Below are 24286 nucleotides of genomic sequence, written 5' to 3' on the forward strand. Positions count from 1 at the left end.
AACTAATTTTGCCTTGAGAAGACTTGAGATAACTAGAGTTATTTTGGGGTGGCTCACAAGACAAGGACTGGATTGGAGCTGGGACTCCAATCAGTATCCTCTTTGTATAAATCTACCTTTTGGATGACTTTCCCTGCATTGGCTTCTAAAAGGTCACTTTGTGTCATAATACTATTAAGAACTTGTCAGAGGGGATGACCGATGTGTATGATTTTTCTAAATTTTCTTTTCCTTCTAAGGTCGTTACAAACGTTAATTCACTGAGTCAGATGTCAAATATGTATCAGTGCCTACCGTGGATCAGAAACTGGAAAGAAACCAATGAAGAAAATGCGGTCCCTTTGTTCAGACGAGTAGCAGACGATGGACGACTTAAAAAGAGCTGGATACCATACTACAGGAAAATCAAGGTGAAGTTGACTTTGCTTAGGATTATCAGGGTGCAAATCGCAGTGAAAGTGGCATCTGGGCTAGGCTACAGAGCTTGAGTGCATCAGAGGGAAAGAGTTTCCAGGCTGGGGGAGCAGCAGGTAGAAAGGTCACGGTGAGCTGACGGCTGGTTTACTGACGTGATCAAAGCACGGATTTCAGACCACCTATATGGGAATCACCTCGGGTTCTCACTGAACGTGCACATTTCAGGAGTTTCTAGTTTGTGGGTCTGCATCTTCCCTACCCTCCTGGGTGATTCCCATACACGCTAGTTTAATCACTGATTTGTAAAGATAAATATCAGGACGAGGTAGAAAGGATGACGTAAGCTGTTGCTCGTGTTCCTTAGGGAAGAGATTTTCTTCTAAGCCAGAGGCTTTCTGTTTAATAAAAAATGCAAAAGGGGGATTGAGGATAGCAAACAAGGGTAGAGACTGTCTCCTTCTCTCCAAGGCAACCCCTGAGCCTCTCAAGAATACGGAGGACTAATGAAGCACGCACCAGAGCGCCTGTCCTTGCTCTGCCTTCCAGGGCTCTGAGCGGTCCGTCGCAGGGAGCCGAGACCCACGTGGGGATACGTGTGCAGAATCAAGCCACTGGGCCTGCTGTAGTTCGGGCTGGTGGTCAAAGCTTAGACCTACGTAGTTCTTCCCATTTCACTTGGAGTAGATTTTGTAAGGCTACAAGTATAGTATATATTTCCTGGCGTAAAACCAAAATGCTAACGCTGTAATAGGCTGCTAGTTGAAAATTCAGGCACTTGGGCTATTGGTGTATCTCTTCCTATCAGGAGACATTGCTGAAATAAACACTCCGATTCATTTATTCTTCAAAACAAACCTGTCAGATAGGGTTACTGAGGCTATTAACACAGGAGAGCCCGAAGGTTCAGAGAAGCTAGGGCTGGGGCATAAGTTTAGACTTAGAGAGTTTCGAGGACAGAATTCTATCCCAGGTGTTCTCTGACTCCACAGTCCCCGTGGCCTTCACACACGCATTTCTTCTTCACTGGAGTGCAGCGTTCTGAAGATGGTCATTGCAGGCGTGATACATTCTTAGACTACGTAGCCCACTGTCCTGCCTCCAGTTAGACTCAATGAATATTTGTTAACTGATTGCTACAGAGGGAGTAGCTTGGACGACAAGGGAGCCGGACGGCAGGATGTTGGGCAGGGGAGATGTTTTAAGTGCAGGAAGTGTGTGTGAAGAGATGTCAAGAGTTATCACAAGGCAGCAGGAGATGCTGCCGGATTGTGCGTTAGGTGCCAACACGATGCTAGCCCAGGGGTTCTCAAACTGTGGTTCCAGGGCCAGTATGGCCAGCAGCAGCACCTGGGAACTTGTTTGAAATGCAAATTCTCAGGCCTCGGCCCAGACTACTGAATCAGACATTCTAGGGAGGGGCCCAGACATCTGTCTTAAACAAGCCCTTTAGGTGGTTCAAGTTTGAGAAACACTGTGGAATAATTTTTGTATTGCAAAGCATCCATTGCCTATTAAAGAATAGTTTGGGGACTCTCCGAATATGGGAAAAATCTGTATGTTATTGAATTCAAATTTTTTAAAGTAATCTCTACACTCAACGTGGGGCACAAAATCATGATCCTGAGATCAAGAGCTGCATGAGCCAGCCAGGTGCCCCGGAAAAAGATATATTTTAGATTTAATATTTAATATTTTGCTCATTCCTAGGAGAACATATTTTGAAAATCTGTTCAGTGATCCTGACCAGGTAGGTTTTAGTCAGCTTCTGGAAAGTTTTTCTTTTTATGTGTGGAATTCAAAGATCTTTTTTAAATTTTATTTTAAAAATTGTCAACCCAGAAGCTGATAACCACAAGACCGAGATCTAAATACCTACATTTAAGTTACTTGATTGAAAATATCTCACAAGGATGAGAAAACATTCTGCACTGATGAAATGAACTGGAATCCACCTGTCCATTTACTTACTTTCGCATTTGGCACTTGTCAGCGTCCACGTCTCGTCGGGGTTACAGGTAATGATGCCTTGGCCTTGGAGCAGGAAGCCTTCCCTACATTTGATGGACACGTTCTGATCAACATAAAACTCCTTTTCAGAAAGCAGAGCATTCTCGGGAATCACAAAAGGAACAGGGCATGGATTTGCTGTTAAACAGGAAAAAAAGAATGCTTACTGATATTCTCCTTCTATTCTTAATTTATTTCTTCAAAGGCAGAGTATGATGAGCCCTCTGGAGCTGGGTTCTCAGTAATGATACTGTGAGGCTTAAAAATACAGAACTTCAAACATTAAAAAAAAAAAAAACCACGTGTTTTGCAACCACATGAAATAATTTTTAAGGATAAGATCAGATAAGATCTGAAAACCCCAAGTTATTCAACCACTAACACATTGTCCTAAAATTCTAAGATGGCCAATTAAATAGTTGTTTGAAATTATGGCCCAACACTGGGGAAAGAAAAGGTGTGCTGGAAGTCAAGGAGCGCATTAGACATTCCCTTGGTTTTTGAAGAATATTAGGAACACAGAGTAACCACTTCTCATTGTCACTTTACTTTCTTTTACTGAACATCCTTCAGAAGAATGCCCCAGGGAATCATCAGACTTTCCTAAGTGAGCTGAATAAAACTTCAGACTCACACTACTTACACAGGATATTATAACTTAAATTGTAGCGTTTGCAAGGCTTATTCATAAAAATGGATTTGTTTAATACATCTGAAGCAAAACCAACAAATGATTATAGCACAAGGATTTCTTAGTGCAAGTGCGTGACACACGTCAACGTATTTCAGCAGTTTCAGTTTTTCAGATTTCAAAGAAGTCTTTGTGAGTGAAGCAGGCATCAGCTGAATCCTGAAGACTCAGTTATGGCATTATAATACTTTAAACGATAACCAGAGCTCTCTCAATTTAGATCTTGCGTGAGAACATTGTTTTTATTCTAATGCTTATAACTAGTTATCTTCATTCACTATATTTATATATACTTTAATGTATTAAAACTGCACATTAATATATTCTTTCCTCACCCTTTTCACATCCTTAATCAAATTCCTTATCCGTTTGTGTCAAAATTTTTTCATTAAGCTGCATTTTTTTTTTATTAGTGCCTTGGACTACCTGTAATCATCCAAGGAATCTGATGAAAGCGGATTCTCAGACTGGATATTGCAGATAATATGAATATGTCTTAAAAATACCCCATAGTAGGGGTGCCTGGGTGGCTCAGTAGGTTAAGCATCTGCCTTTGGCTCAGGTCGTGATCTCGGCGTCCTGGGTTCGAGCCCCACATCAGGTTCCCTGCTCAGCGGGGAGTCTGCTTCTCCCTCTCCTTCCCCCTACTCATGCTCTCTCTTTCTCTCACACACACATACTCTCTCTCTGTCTCTCAAATAAACAAATAAATTCTTAAAAAAAAAATACCCCGTAGTCTTTAGTTTGGATATGCACAGATTGCTTTCTCTGGGCCAATCTCACTCAGTGGAGTTTCCTCTATGTTTTAGACATGCGGGAAACTAATCACTAAACTGCATGTGATGAAAACCTCTAGAGTCAACACACACGTTTGCAGAGAGGAAGTGGGTGGCTCCAAGCTCCGAGTTCAGTGCAGTATGCCTCAGGTGCCCCTTCAAGGCTGTACCCTCTGTTGCAGGAATACACCACCCTGGGTCCAGCAGTAGTGTTTTCAACTTTGGCTTCCCCATTCAGAAACTCAAGTGGAGCTTCACACCTGGTCTCTAGAAAGAAAAATGAAAGCTTCATATTAAATGCTTCTTCCAAACCTCCTTCCTTCTGCTACAATTGCTAAAGATCTCAATGCAGCATAGAAAATACTAAAGCCTATTCCTATGTGAGCAAGGATACACTTGAAAAAACCCCAGCATGTGTAAGTTTTGATTCATGCGTGTAGGCAATTAAAGATTGGTATTTTGCCTGTTGACTCTAGCTATCTTTATGTAGATTGCCAAGTTTTGTTGTTAATAATGCTGGGGGTATAAATGAGCGAGCCCTATCTCAGACCAAATGAACAGAATCTCTGAGTTGTATCCTAACTTCTGGTATTAAAAGCTCCCCGTATGATTTCTAATGGTCACTCAGGGTTGAGAGCCAGTGGATTAGATGCTAACTGACTCTTCTGGGCTTCATCCAGCCTGGTGAGTACTACACACACCGGGACCATGGATCTTAGAATTACCTGGGAGCTTTAAAAACATATTGTGGGTTTTTGACTTAAGATTCTGACTTAACTGATTTATCTGGGCAAGGGAGTTTTCAAAGCTCCATAGGGTGCTTCAATGTGCCAAAGGCTAAAAGCCATAGGTCTAAGGCAGTGCTTCCAGACTATGCAAGAAATCATCCAGGGAGGGCGCCTGGATGGCTCAGTTGGCTGGGCGTCTGCCTTTTGCTCAAGTCATGATCCTGGAATCCCAGGACTGAGTCCCGCATCAGGCTCCTTGTTCAGTGGGGAGTGTGCTTCTCCCTCTGCCCTGCACCCCAGTTTCTCCTGCTCTCAAATAAATAAATAAAATATTTTTTTTAAAAAAAGAAATCACCTAGGGATTTTGTTAAAATGCAAATCCTATTCTTCTCTGTGGGATTTTTTCTTTTTCCTTCTAAATTATTAAATACATGGTACAAGTTCTTTGTAGAAAATTAGAAAGCACAAGCAAAAAGAAAATAATAGTTTTAATTCCACCACTTGGATAAAATATCGATATTTTTATATGTTTTAGCATATGCTTTTTTCCTGAGGCATATAAAAAATACAGATATTTCGGGGGGGGAGTGCTCACACTGAGCAACCTGATTTGAAAGATTCCTATATAATTTACTAAATTATTACATATATTGCTATCTGTATCTATCAGCGACCAGACTTCCCTGAAAACTGATACAGATATCAATATATTTGATTTGATAATTTAGAGAGAAAAAGAAAAAAACCCCACAGATAAAAGAATAGGATTTGTACAGGGGCGCCTGGCTGGTGCAGTTCGTTGGGCATCCAACTCTTGGTTTCGGCTCAGGCTGCGATCTCAGGGTCGTGAGATCCTGTCCTGTGCCGGGCTCCATGCTCAGCATGGAACCTGCTGGAGATTCTCTCTCTCTCTCTCCATCTGCACCTCCTGCTCATGCACCTTCTCTCTCTCTCTCTTCTCTCTCTCTCTCAAATAAACACATAAATCTTTAAAAAAAAGAGTAGGATTCATATAGAACTTTTTGTTCCTATCTTGCATTGCAGAGAGAGCAAAGACACAAACCATCATCAGCACAGTTTGAATGAAACCTGACACAAAACTGAAACAGGACAGCAACACCAGGGTGGGTTCCTAGTCCAGACATACATGTTGCCCTTTCATTCCCCTCTCTCCTTTCCAGCAAACACATTCATATACTTTTTGATCAGGAATAGCTGAGATAAAAAAAATGCTCCTATCAGAAATACCCAATGATGCCTTTCTGTGACTTGAGATGAGACTCAATGCTTTTAAAAAAATTTTTTCTGTATAATATTTATACAAGTGTTTGAGAACGAAAAAGTCATCTATTCTCCACTGAGTTTCGGCTGTATAATACTCCTTTAAGAATTTAAGATTCCTATATATATAAAATCAAATCATCAATCTACCCCAGAAGATATGGTTACAACTACAGTGAACAAAGATTTGCATACCTCCAGTCCTACTGTCAGCTTTGTCATTAACTTAATTTATGTTGTTGGGCAGGTCATTTCACTTCTCCTCGTACCCCATTTACTTATTTGGCAAGATAAATAAATCTAGCTGATCTTGACTCAGTCCAGTCTAGACCAGCTGACGCATCTAAGAGGCTGCTTAACTAGATAATCTAAGAGGCCAATTCTAGTTTTGAAAATTTGATGACTCCCCCAGGATTATCAAGAGAAAAAGGTTTAAAGCCTGCCACTTGGATAGGCTTGTACTATATTATCTAACTATAGTTGACCCTTGAACAACGTGGGGGTTAGGGGTGTCAGCATCCCATGCCGTCAAAAATCCACGTATAGCTTTTGACTCCTCCAAAACTTAACCAACCAAGAGCCTGCTGACATGAACAGTCGATTAATACATGTTTTGAATGTTATATGTATTTCACAATAAAGTAAGCCAGAGAAAAAAATGTTATTAAGAAAATCATAAGAGAAAATAAATTTCTAGTACCGCCTGTATTTATTGAAAAAAACCCCACATGTGAGCGGACACGCCCATTTCAAACGTGGGTTGTTTATGGGGTCAGCTCTACATTGTCTCTGGCAGAGGAATCATATGGGCCATGTGTTGGGAATAAACTCATGTGAATTAACTCATGTCTCGCTAAATAAACTTGGATGGTCTCATAAAATGAGTTAATGTAAAATTCCACAAAAATGTGACTTTTCATTACATGACAGATGTGACAACATCACTTTAAAAATATGTCAGTATTGGCTAGTACTATCACCGAAAAGTGACAGTGCTAAGCCTTCTAATTTATAATTATTTGGGGGGGGGGAACCCATGAAAAGAAGGCAAAAAAACTCAATAGTTAACTGATTTCTAACAAAATGTTTGCCATTCCGGAGTCAGTAATCTTGTGCTCTATGCTACTCTGACATCAATCTCTATGCCAATTTTTGACCTTTTTGTTAGTTTGGTGCCCTTCAGCAAAAGCCCATCAAAGAGTCTCACACAGTTTGTGGAGATGATTAAGAAAGTACTTTTTAATTGAAACACTGATTTGTAAAGGAAATATGGCCACACTGTTATCATGCATTGTCGGTATTGTCTTTGGGAACTGCTAAATGTCATAGGACTTACTTTTACACCTTGTCACCCCTCCACTCCACATTCTGTCCTTCTGACAAACACGTTCCTTGTTCCCCTGTGAATCAGTGAAAAAAAAAAAAAGGTTATTACCAGGATTATACCTCAATGATGAAAAGATAATAAGGGAATGCAAAGTAATCTTAGCTATGAACCCGAATCTCCCAGCACTGGAATGCTAAATCAATTCATTAAATAAATATGGTTTAAGGACAAGGTTTAGACTTTCAAAAATGCTTTCACCAATTTACTTCAAAATTCATACCCGGGCTGACCAGGGTAATTAAAAGACAGACTTGGTTTCACTTTCTATTTAAGTGACAACTGATGATAACCAAAAGCAAAAGTTGATGAGGAATGTGTCTGAAATGTCAAGGAGATATATTTGCTGAGTAAATTTTAAAAATATTTTGAATTGAATTTATTTTTCAATACCTGAGAGGTACAGCAAAGAATGGGAATTAGTTTTTTTACACCTTTGAATGTGAAACAAGTCAAGGTATCTTACTGGTATGAGGATTGAATTTTTTGACAATGTAACTTATGCATTAAAGATAAACTCACCCTATTAAGGGCCCAAGCATTTAATATTTTAAATATTTGGAGTAAACGAATCTTTCTAAACTTTACTTCCCTGCCTTCTGAAATAAAGTAAAATGAATAGAATTTACTTGAAAAATTATTTATAATTATTATTCTGAATATATTTTTGTACATTCTTCAATACCCTACAGCCCTTGGTGGCTATATCAGCTGTTTGGCCAGTACAGTTATTATAGACATATATGAGCTAAGATTACTATTCTTTGATTTCTGGATATAATTTTTATGAGTCTTTGTTTCTTCCTTCTTTGTTGTTTATCTTTTACTATAATCATCAGTGTTCCTAAATAGTCAGGGAGCTGGCATTAATGGCTTGTCATATACTTGCTCAAAATTAATAAAAAATAATTCACAAACTAAAATAGTACACTTTCTTGTGCATACATAAGTATATAAACATAGTAAAAGTATAGCAAATGTTAACAGTGTTTATCTCTGGATGAAGAATCCTGAAAAACTCTATTTTTCTTTTGCATTTTCCAACCTTTCTATAATCAACACTTACTGTTTTTTTTTTCAATGAGAAAAAAATAATGACTTTAAATTAAAAGACCCGTTTACTTAATTGATTCAATTTTTTCTTAGGAAGTCAGGATAGTAACCCTCCATTAAAATCAATCAAATCTTAAAAAGAAAAAAGAAAAGAAAGTCGGTGGAATCTTTATAGGTAAAGATTTATCAGTAGTAAAACTTACAGCTCAAAGAAAATATCTTTGAATAGAAGAATAATGGTGAAAGACATCAGTCAGATAAAACCAAAATAGAGGCAATAGCTCTTTTTCAGACATCTTGCCAATGCAGAACACAACTTCAAGACAATACGATACCCAAAGGGCTCTGAGCAATGAAGAAACAGGTAACAAAAGCTGTGTGCATACACTGAATTAGAATCAAGCCCCTTAATACATTACTTAGAACCTAATCTTTTTAAACATATATTATAAAATTTTATTTTATTTATTAATTTCAAAGTAGATAAGGAATTTAAAGCATGGAGAAGAACTCAAACACATGAAAAATATAACAGTAGAATGAAAAGTAACAAACTCCCATATAGCTATCACCCACCTTATACAATTAATTCAAGGTCAACCTTGTTTCATCTAAGCCCTACCTCCTTCTTAAGAATGCACCTTATTTTGAAGCAAATCCCAGACATCAAATCACTTAACAGTCATTATTTCAGTATGAATTTCTAAAATGTGAGGGCTCTTAAAACTATAACCACAATAACGAATAACACTATCACAGCTTAAAAAGTAACAATTCCTTAATATTCATAATAATCCTGTTAGTGGTCAAATTTCCAATTGTTGCATAAATCTTACACTTTATTGCTTTACAGTTCCCTTGAATCAGGACCAAAATAAGGTCTACATGGTTTATGTACTTCTTTAAAATATAGGTTCCTTCTATTTCTTCCCCTCTTCCCCTGTCAATTAATTTGTTTCAGAAATTGGAAAACTGGGTCAGTTGTTCTGTAGCTATTTCTACAGACAGAATTTTGCTGATGGCCTCATTATGGTGTCTCTTAGCAAGTACTTCTGTCTTTGGTATTGGTTGTCCGATTTAGAGGTTTGATAACATTCAAGTTTTCTTTTTGGCAAGACTTTTTCATATGGTGTGTTTTTCCATCCAGAGGCATATAATGTTTGGTTGCCTCTATTTTTTCTAACACCGGTAGCCATGATGATGATGACCTAAATCCACTAGTTCATAAGAGTTGCAAACTCTGAAATTAAAGTTCTATCATTTGTTGACTGAAATACTTCTATAAAGGAAACTTCCGTTTATTTACTATTGGTTTTCTTGTCATCCAGTTAGCATGGAAAAGACAATTCTTCCCCTTTCATTGTCTGTTTTCAAAATAATGAATTTGTTTATGAGCGCCCTTTAATTGTTACCAATTAGTTTTCTTGCACTGTTATGAGTCTACTGTTATTCATGACAGATTTGATATGTTCAGTCCATTAAAGTTATTGCCTTATTGAAGTGCAAATGGTCTCATGTTGGCCTGTGGGAACCTCATCCTGTTGGCCCCCAAGTCGTTTTAACATGTAGTCTTTGATAGGTTCCCTAATATCTCACATGACAAGCTTTTCTAGGCTAACCTTTTACATTTCATGTCCCACACCTGGCATTGGTTGTTTCTGCAAGTAACTAGACAATATTTTTTTTTAAAGTTTCTAAGATGATTCCCACAGGTAGCTTAGAATGAGATCTATTGCTATAGCACTTCTCTCAATTTTGTAGTTAACACTAGGATATTCCCAAATTTTCTAAGTAAATTACCTACTTCCTCAAGCTTAATGACCCATCTAGTTACTAAACATTAAATTTAAACTCATAAGTTTAAATTTTATACTACTTTACTTAAAAAATTGCAAGATTAGTACTCTTGCATGAAGAAATAAATTTCAAAAACAGAAAAACTCTCCAACTGCAATCAACCATCACATTATCATACTTCTTTTCTTTTCTTTTTTTTTAATCTTCTAAGGAAATGAAATAAAATCCACATAAGTCTAGTTCCAGTTTTCATGGACCTATCTTATGACAATTCTCTGAATGCATGGTCAAAAAATGATGGAATGTACTATACACATTTAACAAATAACTGGCAATGAATACTTCTGCAAAACTCACCTTTAAATACCACTACAAAAATAAAAACAGGAAGAAGTTTCCTGAAAAACCAGATGACATTATGAAATATAAGCAAGGCTCTTAAAGTTGAAGTTTGATGATATGATCAATGCTTTAGTAAAACTGACTCCAGATAGGAGGGGAAGATGGCAGTGGAGCAGGAGGACCCTAGACTCACCTCATCCCACAAATACAACTAGATAACTATCAAAGCATACTAATTACCCCCCAAATCAACTTAAACACTAGCACCCCAGACTCACCTCATCCCACAAATACAACTAGATAACTATCAAATCATAAATTACCCCCAAATCAACTTGAACACTGGCAGAACAAACTCCACACTAAATGTAGAGAAGAGGCCACATTAAAGAAGGTAGGAAGTGCAGATATGCGTTTTGGGAGAGAAAAAGATCATGGCCACTGCAGTGGGGAGGGAGTTACAGTAGCAGAGAGGGGTGAGAGACAGACTAGCACACAGGGGAGCACATGGGGAAGATGAATCCCCATAGCAACTGGCTTGGAAAGCAAGAGGACCTGAATTTCATGAGTTTTGGCAACCAATGGGGGCTTAAAGCCTAGAGTTTTAAAGATCAGTCTCCTTGGCTCTGGAAGAGCTTGGAGGACATTGAGGTTGTTCTTAGAGAGAAGGCAGGCAAACATAGACATGTGTTTGTCCAAACATACAGCATGGACACAGGAATCTGAAGAATGCCTGGGGCACACATTGGGGAGGTTAGTTGCTCATCTCAGTGTGTCTCAGAGAGGTAGCATTCACAGAGAGACTCCTCTTGGAAAAAGGAACTGGCAGGTGCCATTTCCCTTCCCCACCCCTCAGCAGAAGCACAGGGCTCCCTGCAGGAACCAGCACAGTGCCGAAACTCACTACCTAACTTACGTACACAAACCCTGCCATCTTGCACTCCAGAAGAACCCTCCTTTCCAGTCACACCTGCCTCAGTCCCAATGCAGTGGGCCCCCTACTCCAGAAGACCAGCCTAAACCCTTGCCAACACTGCACCTCCTGACCTGGGAGTTTTGCAAGGCCTCAGTTCTGGTGGTGGTGGTGACAGGTCTCATTTCACAAATAGACCAAAGGACACCTAGTTAAAATGTGCCACATTTAGGCCAGGGACAAACACTGCCCACAACTGGCAAAGAGAACCTCTGCACACCACTGGCCTGAAGGATAAAACAGCCAGGACACAAAAGCAGAGCATATACAGCACACATTGGAGACTCTTTCAGAAGTACCAGGCCCTGAGGAACAAGAGACACTATACTGCAGGGCACTACAGACCTCTCCTTTATAAAGCCATTACCCTCAAGAACAAGAGACATAGCATTCTTAACACAGAGAAACAGGCATGGAGAGTTAGACAAAATGAGAAGACAGAGATTTTGTCCCAAATGAAAGAACAGGACAAGGCCACGTCCAAAGATCTAAGCAAAACAGATATAAGTAACATGCCTGATGAAGAATTTAAACCAATGGTCATAAGAATACTTACTGGACTTGAAAAAAGAGTGGAGGACATCAGTGAGACCATTAACACACAGATAAAGAATAACATAGTAGAGATAAAGGGCTCAATAGGCAAAATGAGCAACATACTTAACAGAAGTAACAGCAGGCTGGAAGAAGCAGAGGAAAGAATTAATGACACAGAAGACAGAGTAATGGAAAGTAATGAAGCTGAACAATAGAGAGAAAAAAAGGAATTATGCAAAATGAGAACAGATTTGGGGAACTCAGTGATTACAACAAACATAATAACATTTGTATTATTTGAGTCCCAGGAGAGAGAAAAGGGGACAGAGTATTTATTTGAAGAAGTAATAGCTGAGAACTTTCCTAAATCTGGGGACAGAAACAGATATCCAGATCCAGGAAGCACACAGAACCCCTAACAAAATCAACAAAAGCAGATCCACACCAAGACACATTGTGACTAAAATGGCAAAATATAGTGAGAAAGAAAAATATTAAAAGCAGCAAGACAAAAGAAGACAGTTATATACAAAGGAAACCCTATACGGCTATCAGGGGATTTTTCAGCAGAAACTTTTCAAGCCAGAAGGGAGTTGTAAGATATATTCAAAGTGCTGAATGAATGGGGCGCCTGGGTGGCTCAGTCGTTAAGTGTCTGCCTTCAGCTCAGGGCATGATCCCAGGGTCCTGGGATCAAGCCCCGCATCGGGCTCCCTGCTCCACTGGGAGCCTGCTTCTTCCTCTCCCACTCCCCCTGCCTGTGCTCCCTCTCTCGCTGGCTGTCTCTCTCTGTTGGGTAAACAAATAAAATCTTAAAAAAAAAAAGTGCTGAATGAGAAAAACCTACAGCTGAGAATGCTCTATTCAGTAAGGCTATCATTCAGAATAGAAGGAGAGATAAAGAGTTTCCCAGACAAACAAAAACTAAAGGGTTTCATGACCATTAAACCAGCCCTGCAAGAAATGTTAAAGGGGACTCTTTGAGTGGAAAGGATAGACCAAATATGACATAATGAAGGTGGGAAACACAAAGCAATAAAAATTAATATTTTTGTAAAAAATCAGTCAAGAAACTCACAAAATAAAAGGATATAAAATATGACACCATATGCCTAAAATGTGGGGCGGTTAAGGGGAAAGAATGATTTTAAACTTAAATATCTATCAACTTAATTTAGATTGCTATATACAGAAGATGTTATGTGCAAATCTGATGGTAACCACAAATCAAAAACCAGTAGTAAATAAGCAAAGAATGAAGAGAAAGAAATCCAAATGTACTGCTAAAGAAAGTCAGCAAAACATGAGAGTACTAGATAAGAAAGGATCAGAGAAAAACTCCAGAAACAACCACAAAACACGTAATAAAATGGCAATAAATACATATCAATAATTAACTTTGAATATACATAGACTAAATGTTCCAATCAAAAGTCATAGGGTGAAAGAATGGATCAAAACAAGACTCCTCTATATACTGCCTACAAGAGACTCATTTTAGACCTAAAGACACCTGCAGATTGAAAGTAAGGAGATGGAGAAACATTTATCATGCACCTGGATGTCAAAAGAAAGAGTAGTAATATTTATATCAGAAAAAAAAAAACACCCTAACCAGACTTATCAAAAAAGAAAAGAGAAAGGACTGAAATAAATAAAATCACAAATGAGAGAAGAAAAATAACAATCAATACCACAGAAATACAAAGAATTAGGATATTATGAAAAATGTTGGATGTAGATTTTATTTAAAAATAAAAATCTTTTTAAAAAAGCTCCTATACAGTGAAGGAAGCAATCAACAAAACTAAAAGGCAACCTACAGAATGGGAGAAGATATTTGCAAATGACATATCTAATAAAGGGTTAGTATCCAAAATATATGAAGAACTCAACACCCAAAAAACAAATCATTCAATTAAAAATGAGAAGAAGACATGAACAGACATTTCTCCATAGAAGACATACAGATGGCCAACAGACACATGAAAAGATGCTCAACATCACTCATCGTCAGGAAAATACAAATCAAAACTACAATGAAATATCATCTCACACCTGTCAGAATAGCTAAAATAAAAAATACAAGAAACAACAAGTATTGGGGAGTATGTGGAGAATAAGGAACCCTCTTGCACTGTTGGTAGAAAGGCAAACTAGTGCAGCCACTGTGGAAGACATGATGGAGGTCTCACAAAAACTTGAAGGTAGAACCACCCTACGATCTAGCAATCACACTACTGGGTATTTACTCAAAGAATACACGAACACTAATTCAAAGGGGTATATGCACCCCTACGTTAACAATTATTTACAATAATTGTATTATTGGCATTATATATTGGCATATATTGTAAATTGGCATTATTTACTATAGCGAATAGATGAAAGTAGCCCAAGTGTCCACCAACTGATGACCGGATAAAGAAGATGTGGTATATATTACAATGGAATATTATTCAGCCATAAAAAAGAATGAAATCTTGCCATTTGCAATGACATGGATGGAATGACATGGATGCTAAGTGAAATAAGTCAGTCAGAGAAAGACAAATACCATATGATTTTAGTCATATGTGGAATTTAAGAAACAAAACAAGTGAACAAAGGGGAAAAGAGAGAGAGAGAAACAAACCGAGAAAGAGACTCTTAACTATAGAGAACAAACTGAGGGTCACCAGAGGGGAGTGGGTGGGGGATGGATGAAATAGGTGACGGGGATTAAGGAGGGCACTCGTCATGATGAGCACTGGTGATTAAAAAAAAAAAAACACCACCAAAACTTAAAAAAATTCACTGCAGCCTTCCCACCAAAGTAAATAGGGAGACATCGGTGTTGCCGATGGGGGTTTAATATTACAAACCAGGAGTGGTCTTGAGACCTAACCTGGTATTTGGTTAGAACTGCTCTGAGGATTTTCAGGCCACACTTGCCATATGGCAACCTGGCATCTCAACCAAAAACCCTCCAAGGTATTTAAACCATTGCTTGAGGCAATCTTAGTTTGCACATCTAAGTACCTATGGTCACTTCCCCACAGCGACAGACGACTGCCCTGTTACATGGCAGGATTAACAGGAGGCCAAAACGCAGGTTTAAATGGCCAACCAAGGTAACGGTATCAGTCTCGTGGCTGGTATTCTAGCTTCCTCTTCTTTTTCATGGCCCCAATTTTTTGATTTGAGACTTACTTTGTTTTTTAAAATTGTAAGTCACTTTACATATTTCTTGGAAAGTGTTAGGTAGGATATACGGTAACAGAGTATAAAAAATCTTTAGGACCAAAAGCAGTGCAACAAATTGGCGTTAATACTAAAAATGTTCCCAAGTATATTGGAAAAACAAAGTAATTCTAGTTAACCGATTTATTCACTTACCTCTAATTCATAGCCAGGTTCACAATGATAAATAATTGTGCTTCCAAAACTGTATTTACTGCCAAACACAAACCCATGTTCTGGACTTTCAGGTTTCCCACAAGAAACTGGACTGCAGGATTCATCAGAAAACGGTGGCTCCCAGGTGCCATCGAGCTAAATAACAAATGACAGATTAGAAATTACATTTAGGATTTAATACATATGAATGAAGACATTTGCAAATATTGGCATAGAAGAATAATCCCCAAAATGATGGCCAAAAGAACCTAGAAATTGGTTCTACTTCTGACACATATTATCTGTGGCCTTAAAAAACACACATTAATTATTAGGTGGCCTTATTAGTTATCGCTGAACAATTTTAGACATTTCTCAGACATATAAAACAAGCATTTTCTTCCTAATAGAATCCTTAAAAACTCAAGAACACCAAGAAGTATGTTTTCATTATGATGAAGGAGGACTGGAAGGTTGACACAAATATTCCATGACTGATACCAATGCGCCCTTACATTCTGCTTTACTTCCCCACTGCCACAGTCAGAGTTAGCATCTTTCAGCCTTCTATTTGGGTGAAGTGAGGCATACCCAGATGTTTCCTTTGAAGATTATTATTCTCTTGCTAATATTTTCCTGTTTTCTTTGAGGAAATAGTGCATGAGCTGGATAACAGTCTAAAACAGGACATTTATTCCACATATGGGACAGAATTAATTTTATATATACGTCTGCCTCATAATTAACCATTCCCCTAATGTCAGAAATATAAGTTGCTTCTAATTTTTCAATACTGTGAATAATGTTTCAATACATATATCTTTCTGCATAAACTATTCTGGGAATTACTATTAGCTTTTAAAAACTATGTAGTATTGGTTTCTTTTGATATATCTGGGATCTGTTTTGGCATATTTTAATTTTTCCCTTTATGGTTACTTCATTAAATCAGAATAATTTGTTTACTAATGACTCCTTTCTCCATGGATTTCTGATGATTCCTTTATGAGGATATACTTTTGATTTATTTCTTCCATTCCACTCATTTTCCTGTCTGCAGAAGCTATACCAGCACCACACTGATAGGACCTCTGTAATTCTGTAATAGGTCTTAATTTCAGGAAGGGCCAGGTCTCCTTCAGTAGTCAGTCTTCAACATTCATATTGATCTTCTCATCCATTTATTTGTTCTATGAAGTACAAAATCATTTTGTTGTATCAAAATAAAATATTTCTAGGCTTTGAACATAGTTTTGGACAATTTCTGCATTTAAACATAGAAAGGGTCTATTCCACCTTTCAGACCAAAAGTCAACCTAAAACTCAGTTGAGGATGAGGGGTCATACCTTATGTGGGGAAAATAATGAGGGTTGTCAAAAATAAATTACTGAGTCAAAAAAAAAAAAAAAAAGAAAAAGAAAAACCAGAACCAAAACCAAAAAACCCACAGTTACCAATACAACAGGGTCCTACAGGACACTTGGAGGAGCACACAGCTGTCCACACACCCAACCCGGAGAAGCTCCGGGAGAATGCTGAATTAATTCCCTAAGCATGGTGGCACAAACTTCCTGTAAGCTTATTTCAAACAGCCCAGGGTCTTTGAAAAAGTTGCCCCTCAAACTGCTTCAGCTCTAAATCCAGGAGGGACCATCTGGAATGATACCGATTGTGAGAGCGTGGTGACTCTGACAGTCATCTGACCTGCCTCCTGCGATGTTCCTGCGTTCAGGTCTGGTAGCAACGAATCATCGAGTATGCATGACTTATAAATGGAAAACTGGGAGGACTGTGAAATGGTTCTTGAGTCCCTACTAACCGTCAGGCATGTATAAACATAAAATAATTTAATCCTTCCAATCACAGATTTACAAATCAAGGGGGAATAGGTCATCGCAGAGCCTGCCAATATTTGAGATGGAGTTCAAAGGGATGTTTAAGGTGAAAGTCATTTCTATACCATGCCGCCTGTCCCCCCTTTCAACTCCTTCCTCCCCCAACTCCAGCAACAGAAGAATGTACAATAACTCATTTTATTTTTCCTTCTCTGGTCCATCTTATGGAAGGTAGGAGAAGGGGATGTGCTAGGGATATCTGCTCTCTAGGGTGCTGATCTAGGCATTTCCCCCCATTTACTCTCTGGTTTCTCATCCCGACCACGCAAGACACATATTGTTATACACAGTTTTTCAAATAAGGAAACTGAAACTCAGACATTTTAAGTGACTTTCTTAAATTCACACAAGTAGTAGGTAGCAGAGACAGGATTTGATCTAAGTGACTGTTTGTTTCTGCGACCTCTGCTTTTTCTACTAAAACTGGAAACATTTAATATAGGTCAGGGCTCATTTCCCACACAAGGATACTCTTTACCATGTTTACGTGTAGGCCACCTGACTTATGGTTAATTTTTCATGAATATTTTGTTATAGATGTTTTAGCATTCTATCTCAATTTGGCACTTTTCACCTACTCTTGGCATTTTCTAGTTTAAAATGGGAATATTGAAAAGAAAGATATGTTTTATAATATTTCTACCATAAAACTCCTCAAATTTGATACAATTGGAAACTTGAGACCTTTTTTTTTTCCTTTTCAGGATAGGAAGATACTGCTGTAGACCCCCCCACACACACACACATTTAATATATATAAATGAGTTATACGTACACGTTCTAGGACAAAGAATCTTACCTGACACCTTGATATGTTAACTCCCTTATAGATATACCCTTCCGCACATGACACAGAAACTTGCTTATTCACACTGAAATCATCCCCATGAACACGTATATGTGTTATATTTGCTGGAAGAGGACATTTTTTAGGGCTGCAGAATATTCTCTCGGGAAACCAATGACCATCTTTCTGACAGGTGAATGTATCTATATCTGTATCCATCACATAACCTTCCAGACATCTGCAATGGAAAAGCAAAATAAATGCCTTAAAGAGAGTACAATATAGTTGGTGACTTATTCTTGGATTTAAGATGCTATTACAAAGCTCAGTAGACATTTAATGTGATATACTGAAACTGATTAGAATGTCAAGGGAATGACATTGCCGTGAAAAAACACCAACCTAACAATGACAAGCAGATTAGTCCTTAGCTGTCCACATTAAGGATTAGCCAAGCCTAAAGCTGATTTACATGTTGTTGACATTATTTACCCTTGTTGCGGATAATATCAACATCAAACTCACTTTTATTCTGAAACAGATAACAATTCAAAAAATTCTAGACAAAGTGCAAAATAGACTCAGATACTAATAAGAATATAACATAATATTTATTATCTACTTTGTGCCAAGCACTGTTCTAAATCCTTTATATAGGGTATTTCTTTTAATCCTGAGTAGTAGATACTATTATGTAACAACAGAATGGTATTCAAACTCAGATCAACCTGGCTCTAAAATACTCTATGATTTTTAAAATTCGCATTTATTTATTCAGCAAATGTTTCTACAGCACTTACTAAATTCTAGTCACTATTCTAAGTGCTCAACAAATATTAATTCATTTAATTCTCATGTCAACCCTATGAGTAGGTATGATTATCATCTTTATTCCCATTTGGCAGATGATGAAACTGACATCAGAGACACTAAATAACTTCCCCAGAAAGTGACAGAGATGAGATTTCTGCCTAGGAACTCTGGTTCTAGAATCCATGCTTTCACTACTATACTACCCTGCCTTTAAAATTTTTTTTTTAAAGATTTTATTTTTATTTATTTGACGGAGAGAGAGACAGCCAGTGAGAGAGGGAACACAGGCAGGGGGAGTGGGAGAGGAAGAAGCAGGCTCCCAGCAGAGGAGCCTGATGTGGGGCTCCATCCCAGGACCCTGGGATCAGGCCCTGAGCCGAAGGCAGATGCTTAATGACTGAGCCACTCAGGCGCCCCTACCCTGCCATTTAAATTAAACCACTTAGCTAATTAACATTTATTAGGTGGATATTTTTTTTTAAATGTCACATATCATCAGGCTAGATAGGAGTCACAGGCTTTGCAAACTTGTAATCTGTTCAGTACAAGTAAAGATCTGAAACCTAACCCACACACGACAAGACATAATTAACGGGGAGCTCTTGAGAAGCAGGTGATTTTGTGATTTCTCAAAATCTCTCACACATCAACATCTGAAGACAAAGTTGAAAATGTATTTCAAAAGCAAGGGATCATTTTTGTTTTTCTTCTCGGTGTATTATCACCTACTCTTCAGCTTTCTTATCAGTGATGACCCTCCCTTGGGTCTCTTCCTTACTGCCATTAGGAGCAAATGAAAGTAGGGCTAAAATGTCCACAATAGACATGCTTGAGAAGAGTAACTGAATTATTAAAATCTAAGAATCCAATAGGTGAAGGATAACCCATAATCCCTTCAGAGACGTGGATAAAATCTAAATCGATTTGGAGGGTTGAGATATCTTATGGGCATTTATTCCAATAAAAATTTAATCTATAAATTTATTCCATATTCTCTTATTCTTTTTAATAATGCATTATAGATAACTTTACAGCAAAAAAATCACTGTGCATTAAAAAGCTTAGTTTGTTCAAATAGCATAGGTTGGAAGTCTACCTAAGATATCTTCCTATATATACTGATCAATGAAGGTATGTGCTTTTTGACCTGAATTCTTCAGCTTTTGACTTATTTCCCCAAAATTTGTTTGTAGGAATATAACCATAAAGTGGTATCATAAAGAAATTTACCAGCATGATGTTTAAAAGAAAAAAGAGCCTGGTGACTTAAGAGATACAAAAGCCAGCTAGAGATCTCACTGTTTCATGAAAGGTCAACAGACTATGATAATCATGATAATTATAATTACGGACTACAATCTGAAAATCTGAAGTTTATTTTTTTGTAGTCAATGGATTTCTAAACAATTATGAACAGAATAAGGCCAAGCACTAGAAGCTTCAGTTTTGGGGCGCCTGGGTGGCTCAGTCAGTTAAGCGTCTGCCTTCGGCTCACATCATGATCCCGGGGTCCTGGGATCAAGCCCTGCGTCAGGCTCCTTGCTCTGCCGGGAGCCTGCTTCTCCCTCTGCCTGCTGCTACCCCTGCTTGTGAGTACTCTCTCTCTCTCTGTCAAATAAATAAAATCTTCAAAAAAATTAAAAAAAAAATAAAAGCTTCAGGTTTTGGAGAGCAGAGATGGTATTTTCTCAATTACCTTCATTTTTAACCTAGCACTTTTTATTTTACAATCCTCCTGTCTGCACCCTTTGGAGACTCTAGAGCCATGGTCTTACCTGAGTTTCACTTTACTTTCAAAAGTGTGTGCCTCTCCAGTTGCCACTGCATTGGCGACAGATGGTGGGGGTCCACAGGACAAGGGCTCACAGACTGGAAAAGGCTGGCTCCATGTCCCTTTCTCTGTACAAACCAGATCTGAACTGCCTTGTATGACATACCCAGATCTGCAGTTGTAAGTTACCACATTTTCCTCCAAAGAGCCACTCTCACTGATGAATGCATTTGGTATTGTTGGGGGAGACCCACAAGAAGCGTGTTTACAGTATGGGAAGTCAGAACTCCACTGGCCATTGGCTTCACAGGTGATTTCAGAAACTCCGTGGAGCCTGAAGCCTTTGAAGCACCGGATCCGGGCTACCTTCCCGCAGCCAAAATCTGTCCCATTGGCAGCTCCATTTTGAATTACTGGCGTGGAACAGCTGCAAGGCAGGCAGGAAGGTGGGCTGCCACTCCAGGAGCCATTGGAAAGACACCTTCTTGAAGGACTTCCATGGAGCTTATAACCAGGAAAGCACTGGTACTGCATATGCCCCCCATGGGAAAAGGAGAAGCCATGAGAAAAGCCATGGGGAAGATCTTCAGGAGGGCCACAGTTGACTGGTTTACAGAAAGGAAACTCTGCATCCCAGTTGCCATCGGACTGACAGGTGAGTTTGGGAGCACCATGCAACACGTAGCCTTCCAGACAGTAGAACACCACTTCCTTTCCAAAGCCATAGTCCAGGCCACCCATCACTCCATTTGCCACCTGCGGTGGGGTGGGACATCTGACAGGCACACAGATGGGAGTGGCTCCACTCCAACTTCCATCAGCAAGACAAACACGACTCCTGGCTCCCTCAAGTAAGAACCCTACATTGCAAGTGTACTCAACCTCTTTCTGGAATGTATATTCATTTCCTTTCACCTGGCCATTGGCTGAGACTGGAGGTGACCCACAGTCCACAGGAATGCAAACTGGCTCATTCTCATCCCAATTTTTATTTTGTTGGCATGTTCTCCTCTCAGGGCCATTCAACACAAAGCCAGGATTACACTCATAGTACAACACACTCAGGTATGTGTAGTTGTTTCCTTTGATGGAACCATTCATAACTGGATTTGGTGTTTTGCATGAAATGGCCTCACACCTCGGGGAAGTACCACTCCATTCTTTACTCTGCAGACAAAATCTTACGTCGGAGCCCAGCAGAATGTGTCCAGGTTTGCAGCTATACTGCACAGCATTGCCCATGGTGGTCTCTGTAAAATGCAAAAAGCCATTTTCAGGAGCAACAGGCAAGTCACATTCAATTGAAATGCAGGCTGGTGCAGTGCCGTTCCAAGTGCCATCTTCCTGGCACATCAGCATAGGGCTCCCTAACAGTTCATATCCTGGGTTACAGGTGTATGAAACAATGCTGCCATACAGAAAGTTCCCTGAATGTGGAGTAGGAGATCCTTTTGTGCTTTCCCCAGTTTTAGCCCTTGCTATCAGATGAGAAGGAGGGCGAGGAGTCAGATATGTAACTTCCATCATATCTTCTTCTTCTTCAAAATATTCCGGACCGTCTCTGACCTTAGTACATTCTCCAAAATCAATATGAGGTGGGAGACCACAGTCTATGGGTACACATGTCGGTACGAAGCTTGACCATCCTGACTCTTCACAGGTCTGCATGGCATGACCAGCTATCTGGAACCCAGGTAAGCAGCTGTAGATGATCATGGCCCCATAGCTGTCATCTGCACCTTCTACAAAACCATTTTCGATGGGTTGTGGGGGGTTACAGTGGATGGCATCGCATGATGGGACATCCACATCCCAATCACCTGTCTCCAAACAAGTCAAGGCTTTGGGACCTTCCAGCCGGAAGCCTCGGTCACAGGAGTATGTGATGGTTTGCCCATAGTGTAGGCTTGTGTAAGAGAATTTGCCATTTGAAATCTCCTTGGGCATTGGGCATTCAATGGGTTTACAGATGGGTTTTCCTCCAAGCCAGTGACCATTTTCTCCACAAAGGATGGTAGTATTTCCCACCAACTCAAAGCCGGGCTTGCAGGTATAGAGAGCTGTGCTGAGATAGGCAAGACCTTGTACATCGATGATGCCATGGAGAATTTCCTCAGGGTGGGGACATTCCACGGGGACACATTCTGGCAGTGGAGAACTCCAGGTACCATCTGCTTGGCAGGAGGTGGTAGGATCCCCTCTTAGGAAAAATCCATCCACGCAAGAATACTTGACAGTACTTCCAAAATGAAGAGCAGAAGGAAGAGCAGGGACACCAAAGGAAATGAGGGGAGGTGGGAGGCAAAGAACCATCTTACAAACAGGAAAAGAATCATTCCATTGCTGTGATGGCAAGCATTTCAGGACAGAGGGCCCCTGAAGGGCATGTCCTTCTTTACAAGAAAATGTCACCACTCCTACTTCGGTAGCTAACTCCTTCAGGACGAGCTGGTTTTCCAAGAGGGGAGGCTCTGGGCACTTGGCAGGCACGCACTTCTGGTTTGGTTTCTTATTCCATTTGCCAGATTTCTGGCATGTCCAAGAATTATCACCAATAAGCTCATAACCCTCATTACAGAAAAATTGAACCTTGGATCCTACTTGAAAATTTTCTCCTTTCACATAGCCGTTCTGGACCAATGGGGGGTTTTCACAGTAGAGAGGGACGCACAGCAGAGGGGATTCACTGTGCCAGTGGCGATTGGCTTGGCAGACAAAAACAGGACTTCCAACTGACTTATAGCCTGGATTACACTGATATCTCACTTCGCTCTCAAAGATCCTGCCAGTTGTATGCTGTATAACAAGGAGAAAACAATGAAGTATGATTTGTACATCAATATAATTGACTAAATACATTGAATAATAATATAAAAAATAGACTAAAGTACCTACATTAAAACGAATCAGTTAAGACATAAGCATGTAAGGGTTCATGTTTTTTTTCATTAGGTCTATTATATTTTTAATAAGTGAAAGGGACAAATTAGGTAATCCCTCTCGCAGAAGTGTTTACCATAGGGCCAAGCCTATAATAAGTAAAAGATGGACAGTTTTAAATTGATGATTTGGTAGACTGCTACCAAAAATTAGAAATGTACTTAGTAAGTTCAAAAAAACCTTGCTCACCAAAGCAATGCTGTAGTTAGTTACTTTAACCACAGAGAAGGAAACATACACATACAACCTACATTTATTTGTCAATGTCAAAAAAAAAAAAGCAAAATATTTTTCATGGTTATATTCCTAAGAGTACAAAGCTTTGTGTTCATTCTTAACATACTTTTAAAAATTGCTGCTATGAAGATGGGAAATTAAAAAGCAATATGTTATCTTTAAAGCAAAAAGTTAATATTCGTGATCTCAACATTTAAATAAATAAGTGACTAATACGACAACAGGTCATTTTTGGGCAGTACCAAAGATGAATTAGTTATGAAAATGTTAAGAAGATTATCATGGCAAAGTCTAGCCTGCACACTATAGTGAACTTCTTGTCCTAGTGGATGTAATTATTTGTTTTGTTTACTTATTCATTTCTTGGGTACCCCCCCCCCACATAAGCAGCATGCCATCACAGACCTAATCTGTACTGTTAAATACTAGCTCTCCAATGCTCACCTGGCACCTAGTAGGAGCTCCAGAGATATTTGTT

General features: G+C 39.1%; 1 protein-coding gene across 4 annotated transcripts in view; it reads right to left on the reverse strand.

Annotated features, from left to right (window-relative positions):
* Positions 1-24286, reverse strand: part of SVEP1 (sushi, von Willebrand factor type A, EGF and pentraxin domain containing 1) — a 194306-nt gene that overhangs the window by 22529 nt on the left and 147491 nt on the right. For all 4 annotated transcript variants that reach the window (XM_044386734.3, XM_026506030.4, XM_057313668.1 and 1 more), the window contains exons 38-43: positions 20636-23427; positions 18060-18285; positions 15365-15520; positions 7237-7300; positions 3985-4158; positions 2386-2562 (exon numbers count right to left, since the gene is read on the reverse strand). In XM_044386734.3, the coding sequence (XP_044242669.3) occupies positions 2386-2562; positions 3985-4158; positions 7237-7300; positions 15365-15520; positions 18060-18285; positions 20636-23427 (3589 nt within the window). The remainder of the gene's footprint in view (positions 1-2385; positions 2563-3984; positions 4159-7236; positions 7301-15364; positions 15521-18059; positions 18286-20635; positions 23428-24286) is intronic.

The sequence above is a fragment of the Ursus arctos genome, unplaced genomic scaffold, assembly GCF_023065955.2.
Source record: "Ursus arctos isolate Adak ecotype North America unplaced genomic scaffold, UrsArc2.0 scaffold_18, whole genome shotgun sequence".
NCBI lineage: Eukaryota > Metazoa > Chordata > Mammalia > Carnivora > Ursidae > Ursus > Ursus arctos.